Raw genomic sequence first — 7,217 nt, forward strand, 5'->3', positions numbered from 1 at the left:
TGTTTGGACTTTTTTGCAGTAACAGTAAGTGTATGGATGTATCAGTGCAGCCAAATTCCTGTCATTATTTTTCTTGGTGTTTTTGTCAGATAGATAAAAAGGGAATTGTGACTGAAAAGCAGCCCACTAAGCATGTCAGCTGACAGTTACATAATACATTTCCAGACTGTTTTCTAATGAAACCCTGACAATAGCTGCAGTGACATCTGACAAAATCACCATTCAAGTAACCTAAATATACATCTGTGCAGTGAATTTGCTTATACTTACATGTATGATGATCTCCCAGGGAAGCAGAAGCGGCAGAATATTTTCAACGTTTTCTCACACTGTCCAGGCATTTTGGCATCAGATATACTTTTGAATAACTCAGTCCACCTGTGCATGTAATCTGGGACAAGGACAGTGGTCCATTTAAATGGCCTGATTAAGCTGTAACCATTTATCTTAAGTCAGCTGTGCATCTAATTGCAGTTGTAGTTTAAAATAATCCCAAATGTACTGCAAGTTTGTCATGGTTTTAAAAGCTGAATTATGTATAAAATAATAATATAATTCATAAAGTAAAGTCATATTATATTTTTTTGTGGTGAAATTGCTATGTTTAACAAGGAAACAACACATCATCGTATACAATTGCGAGATCACACTGCATTAATTTGTTTAGTCACTACATGTATTTGAAACGACTAAGAGCGGCAACATCTTAAGCAAATTTAAAAGAAAGCACACAAAAAAAACCAGACAAAATGGCAAAGTCAGTTTTGGATCTTTAATTGATAACAGTTACGCCAGTGTTACAGTAAACACACCAACAGGCTGAAGGTAGTAAATACCAATACAAGTTTCCCACTACTCTAATACTTCATACAGCAGAATAAATTATACCATGATAATATACACACATGCGGAACAGAAAAAAGAGTAAAGCAAAACACAGATGTCAGAAAGCAACTAAACAGGTTAAGGGTCAAACGGACAGGAGGAGAGGGAAAGAGCTGTATGTCTTAAATATCCAAATGTTTATTGACGCAAGTGTTAGAAATGGGTTCGATACACTAAAGACGATTCTAAAATTCTTCCTTTTTAAAATATACACAAGTGAGGCGTCTAAGTGGAGCAGCTGCAGTGGCTGCGGTTCAGTGCGGAGTCAGCATCACTTTGTTCTCCTCAAGTCTTATTGGTCCACAAATCAAACGTGACTGGTCAGTTTTTCCACAGTGAGAGGATGCTGTGACTGTCTGCATCACAATCACAGCCACACTCCAGCCATTGCCAGCGCAACAACAGAAAGGCTGTCAAGTCCATGGTCCTGTCAGAGATGTTCTGTGCTACTAATCAGTCTGTAAACCAGGTGGTTGAAATTTTCTGACAGCCGATGATGCCTCTTCCAGCCACTTTTCAAATACACCACGTGAATCCAGGGAAACCATCCGAATCACCAAGGTCTCATTTTCCTTCAAGCTCTGTTTCGATCCTTTTTAACACAGCTTTAATTGCAACATATTCAGTTGAATTGAATTTTGACTAATTTAAACAAATTCATTCTCAAGTGGGCCAAAACCAGAACTTCTTAGCTGCAACAAGGAAATCAGCTGAATAAAATGAAACCAAAAAAAAAAAAAAAATAGAAAAACAAGCCAGTTAAAGAAACTCAAACGAACATTTACTTCCACAGATCCCCTGCTTATACTGCCCACTCAATGTAATTTTGTTTTAGTATAAAACATACTCTTTATAAAGAAACAATACACAATCTTCTTCAACTACTGTACATTTTTTTCAGTTTTTAAGTCAACAAAGGACCAAATCCTTTTTTGAGTGTTAACAACTCAGATTATTATCCCACTGATGTCTTTAAAAAAAAAGAAAAGAAAAGTCACATTCATCTCAAGGGAACAGCTGGGCCCAGGTTATGTTAAAAGTCAACTATGATTGCTACACAAAAGTCGCATATCCACTATTACTTTCATTTTAAAAAAAATCTTTTTTTGTACAGTTGGGTGAATACGTCAAAGCAAAAGATTAGACGGGGCTCTGGTCCAAACCGTAGTAAGGGGGCCAAACAGTGGTCCTACCTGCAGCCTTTCACAACTGACTGGATTATGTGATTTTCCAAAGTGCATGTGAATGGCACAGCTTGTCAATTTTTTAATCTCACCGCTGAGAATGCTGGAATGCTTATAACCTATTTGTAGAGAGCCTGAGGAATGTTGTGAAGGAATGCTTATTTGGACAAAAAGTGGAAACAAACCAAAAGGTGCATTTACAAAATGTGCTATGGATGCTATTTAACTGAAATACTGCCTAGAGATGGGAATGGTCGCTGTGAATGAGCTTCAACGTTATTTTCCTGTGATTTAATCTGCTTGACACTGTTTAAGTCAAACAGGATTCCCTGGCAGATGGGATTTGGATAGGGAAGCTGGCGTTTAGTTAGCCCTCCTTGGCAAGGTCCATATTTCAAAATACATTAATTTACCCAATCCTGTTCTTGCACACAATGCCCCCACCCCTCCCTATGGGCCACGACTAAGGGTAGGATGGAGGTTACAAGGGGAGAGCTATTGGCCGCCAAAAACACTGCTTAAATTCCCTGCAGAATCCATCCAGCCAGACTTCCCACAGAGTGGCCAAGTTCTTTAGGAATGTCAAGAGGAATATGAAAGTGGGAAGGTCAAATCGCTCACGAACATTCGAGCTTGGGGAACAGCAGCTTGAAAAACAATCATCCTCTCTTGTGTGAATGTGCCGACACGCAAACATGCACACGCAACAGACAGTCGCTCCCAGATCATCTCAGTCATCTGCTGTGTTTTTAAACACTGACATTTAACAGAGAAAAGAGATACGAATGGAATCAAAGAACAACAAAAATCACATTAACCATAATCATATAATAGCAACGATAACCTTAACAATATCAAAAAGGAACAAGGATAAGAATCATTTGAATGATATTGGCTTTGTTAACTACTATGAACAGCAAGGTCAAAGTACATGTTGTTGATTGCTCTAAATGTGTCCTGGACTGCAGCCATGACATCGAGGAGTCCAGACCAATGCAGACCACCATCCTTGGACTGAACTCAGTCTGGCGCTCTGAGTTAAATAAACAGTGTCTTGTGGGGTTGGACAAAAGTACAAGTTGCAGGCAGACATGCCTGATGAATTAAGATGAAGCAGTGTAAAGTCGCCTGGTCGTTGAAAGCATTTGAAAAAGTTTAGTTCCATTGCCCAGAGCGACTCGTCACACCCACTGGTGTCACTATCTCTGATGTCATGGCCGAGCTGTGGAGCGAGCAGCAGAGTGGCGAGCTGGAGTCCAGACTTGATGGAGCGTGGAGGATGTTGGCAGAGAGTGAAGCAGAGAAAAGGAGGTGCAGGGTTGCTTTAGTAGGCCTGTCCTGTCTCCACCTGCAGCAGCCCTAGCACTGCCGAATGGTCCCCAAGTTTCATCCTCCTTTGGGTGGACAGGCTCACGTTCTTAGCCAGGTAGTCTACAGCAGCTGCAAGGAGACGGAAACAAAGACACATGAGGCAGGTGGTAGAGTCCAGAGACATATGTGCTCATCACTCGCATCTCATTCCTCTGATTAATGCTTAAATAAGTTGTGGCAGAAAAGAATGAACAAAAAAAAAAAGAAAGAAAACAATTCATACAGTAGGAACAAGAGTTATAAACCTTCCTTGTCCCTTGTCTGTGGTTGGCACACTGTTGGCACAGAGCAAATGCAGCCTGTTAAAGTCTCCCTGCTGTCACTCACACGGGTCCCCGTGTGTGTTCTGTGTGCCAGTCTTCATTACTACTGGCATCTCTGATTTCATGCCCTCCACACTCCACATGGCCAATCATTTTCATCCTCAGACAGCAGCTCTCTCCTCTCTCCTCCATTCATTACCCATCTACTGTGCTCAATCACCATCTTAATTAACCTCACATCAGCTCACATCCGCACTCCCATCAGTTTCTTGCTGCTGACAAAACGCTGGAGCGCACACCCGAAACAGAGCAGACTGGCACGCGCTCACTTGCATTCATGTGCAACAGAAATGCATCTGAACAGAGAGAATCACCAGATGCACAATCAAGTCACTGCTAGAAGCTACTCATAAATTCAAACAAATGTCAGCTAGCTCGTGCTGGTTGGCTTGTTGGGGAAGTGTGCTTCATTTTACCTCTTATGAATGGCTGTGACAGCATCAGTCAATTATGCTAATCTAATAAGGCAAACTCTTTCCTGCCCTGAGGGTGTGTGTATGTGTGTGTGGTGGAAACAAGAGGAAGAGAGGTGGGCAAGAGGACACTGTGGCCCCTGAGGGTGTGCCGTTCTTTGAAGTGGCCCTCTTCTCTTTCCCATCCAAGTGGAGTGGGGTGTGACTAAGGCAGCTCTGTACCAGGATGGAGGTGGTGGAGCAAGGGGGGTGTGTGGTGGGGGGTGGGGGGGTGGGGGGGTCTTTATCAAGAGCACGTGTCTACACCATCCAGGGTGCAAAGGTCAGGAAGCTCTCTAGCCTGAGAGCTGGACATTACTTAAAGTTTTTTAAGTTTAGCCAACTTAAGTGGAGCATAGAGATGAATGAGTATCTCTTGTCACCAGAATGGAATAAATGAAGGAGGATTTACTTACTCTGGCCATACTGGCTGTACTGGTACCCTGCAGTGACGGGGTCCACACTGTAGCTAGTGGCGCTGTAGGTGGGAGGGCAGTAAGACTGAGAGGAAGCCAGGCTGTCTACACTCTTGATGGTGTCCGAGCGCTGGCTGCAGCTGGCTGAGATGGGGTTGGAGCTCTCCAGGCTGCTGTGCAGGGGGGAAATGGAAAAGTCGTGCTGGGGCTGAGAGGGTACGGCGCTGGGGTTACTCAGGATACTCATCACCTGGAGGGAGCAGGGAGGAGAGAAAGATGTTAGAAACTTGGAAAAGTGAGGATCAAAGCACTGACCGAGTTGAGGGAAAGTACTTTTTTTCCTGCATGTATAGGACCATCCTTCCTCTTCACGGTAAAGATGCTAGTAGAAATGTACCATTTCAACTTTGAAATGGGGAAACTCACCCCCTCCCCCTTCTTTTTGAGCAAGGGGAGGAGGTCAAAAAAAAGGAGAAAGGGAACAAGAGACACTGTTTCCATTAGTTGGCACTGCCAGTAAGTGTTCTGGTGTGGGACAGAAGGGTCCCAGGGTGATAATAGACCCACCATCCTTGCCAGACAGCCCCTGTCCCAAAGCCTGAGGCCTGAGCCCCAGCCTACGGCACAACAAGCACCAAGGGAGTCCCTAATCCCTCGCCCCTAGCCTACCCATCTCATGAATAGTAATGGAGTTGGAACTGGTAAATGATCCCCTCAGATCCCTACACAAAGTAGACTCCACAAACCAAAGTAAGGGGCCGCTGATATTGCAGGTTCGGGCTCGCCTCAACATTACACTGTGTATATTAATCATAGTACATAAAAGCTGCCCATTCAGTATACTAGAGTTACTTAATGGGAAGACACATTTGTCAGAAGAAGACCTTAAAAGATCTTAAAACAGGAGGGATTACTTGCAGTGCTCCTGCCATCGGAAGCACAGAGCGCTGTGAAGAATTTTGTTATCGCATGCTGTGAGTTTCTTTAAGTGAAAAATGCAAAGTATTGTGTGAGAAAGAAAGAAAGAAAGAAAGAGAGGGTGTGGTAAAAAAGGGAAATGTCTCACACATGCTTCCCACCTATAGAAGAGAAACCTTCTTTTCAACATCAGGTTCATGTTGAGCTTTGCTATGCTACACTGGCCTTTGGCCCCTTGGCTGCTAAACCAATTAGCCCATCATGGTGGTGGTTAAACAGGGGGTGATACACAGACAGACATATGTTTGCAAGCCTGCATGTGCAAACGTACACATACATACTCATATACTCTTGCAAGGGCAAGACAAATGGTCCGCAAATGATGCTTTAAGCAGCATCCCACAGAGGGGAAATTTACCACATTCTGCAAATTAATCATATCTTTAGGAAGGGCCTCCCTGGAAATATGAAGTACTCAACGCACATCAGAAACATAAAGGCTGGTTAGTCATTTCCACATGTTAATTCTATCAGTGAGGAAACCCCCACCATATCCTCCAATTCTGCGGACAGACCATGTGACATTTATCCATAAGAGAGAGATTCATGGCCCTCTTCAATGTTGGACACATGTTATGCTCCCTCACATATGGAGCTGAACTGAACACAGCAGAGGAAGAGGAGTAAATGTTCTGATGGGTTGCATAAAGTGAAAGGGGAAGGAATTAAAGTGTCCTGAGAGAGACAGCTGGAGGCTAGAAGTCCATTTTAGTCATTGGTTAATTGAAGCTTGATTAAATCGCTTCTTTATGAAACAGAATAGCCAACAATTGGCTCTATTATTTTTCACGCTGGTGAAAGTTCTTCAAAAGAAGATGACTTCTTATCATGAACATATTGGACTTGTTCTATTTTAGCACATTAGGATGGGTCGGCCACTTTCAGAGTGTGACAAGTGTTGGCGTGTGTGAGGATATCCTTCAGACGTCCTCAGGAAAGAAAAAAAAAAAGGACGGGGTGTTAATGATTTATGTTTTCCTTGAGAGAAAAAGAACATTTTGCTGGATTCTCATTTGTATTGTGTTCACACCGCAAAGTAAAAATCAATACAGAGTCGCCACTGGACTCTAAGTCTGATGTAAGCAAAGATAGTAGTGAACTTATCTATCCAAGTTGTCTCCTTTTACCCATATCTACTGCAATCCATGAGGTCAGTTTTAATTGGAGGGTCTTACCTGCTTTTTTGTTCCAATAAAGCGTTTTTACTAAAACTTAAATTCGTCATATGAACTCATTAAATACATTCACTGTTACTGCAAGCAACATAAAACCAACTTCATAGAAATAAAATCTTGGCACAGTGTTTACTATTTCTGCTGGATTTGGTTTAAAAGTTGCAAACTCCAAGCAGGTAACAATGTCACAGTAACTGCAGCATCAGACGGATGGAGCGTGCACAAGTTCATATAAAACTTTAGAGCTAAAAAAAAAATGAAAATCATCAACTGATATATAAATGCAACATTTTTTTGTGGAGCAGTGTCTGCTTTCTGCTTCTCTTCCTTCCTTTCTCCACCCCCCCCCCCCCCCCCCCCCCCCCCCCCCCACCCCACTTCCTTCCCCTGTTTGCATGAAGCGTCCTCAGCAGCCCGGAGTTCGTTTGTTGTT

At 42.9% G+C, this 7,217-nt stretch overlaps 1 protein-coding gene across 3 annotated transcripts in view; it reads right to left on the reverse strand.

Annotated features, from left to right (window-relative positions):
- Positions 1–3,382: 3,382 nt before the first annotated feature.
- pax7a (paired box 7a) overlaps positions 3,383–7,217 on the reverse strand; it is a gene marked incomplete at its 3' end in the record, with an annotated part of 38,041 nt that continues 34,206 nt past the window's right edge. For 2 of the 3 annotated variants that reach the window (XM_079241750.1, XM_079241749.1), the window contains exons 8-9: positions 4,632–4,881; positions 3,383–3,509 (exon numbers count right to left, since the gene is read on the reverse strand). In XM_079241750.1, the coding sequence (XP_079097876.1) occupies positions 3,394–3,509; positions 4,632–4,881 (366 nt within the window). Of the gene's footprint in view, positions 3,510–4,623; positions 4,882–7,217 lie in introns of those variants that run through there. The other variant, XM_079241751.1, reaches the window with a different exon arrangement.

The sequence above is a fragment of the Telmatherina bonti genome (assembly GCF_933228915.1).
Source record: "Telmatherina bonti genome assembly, chromosome: 6".
Taxonomy (NCBI): domain Eukaryota; kingdom Metazoa; phylum Chordata; class Actinopteri; order Atheriniformes; family Telmatherinidae; genus Telmatherina; species Telmatherina bonti.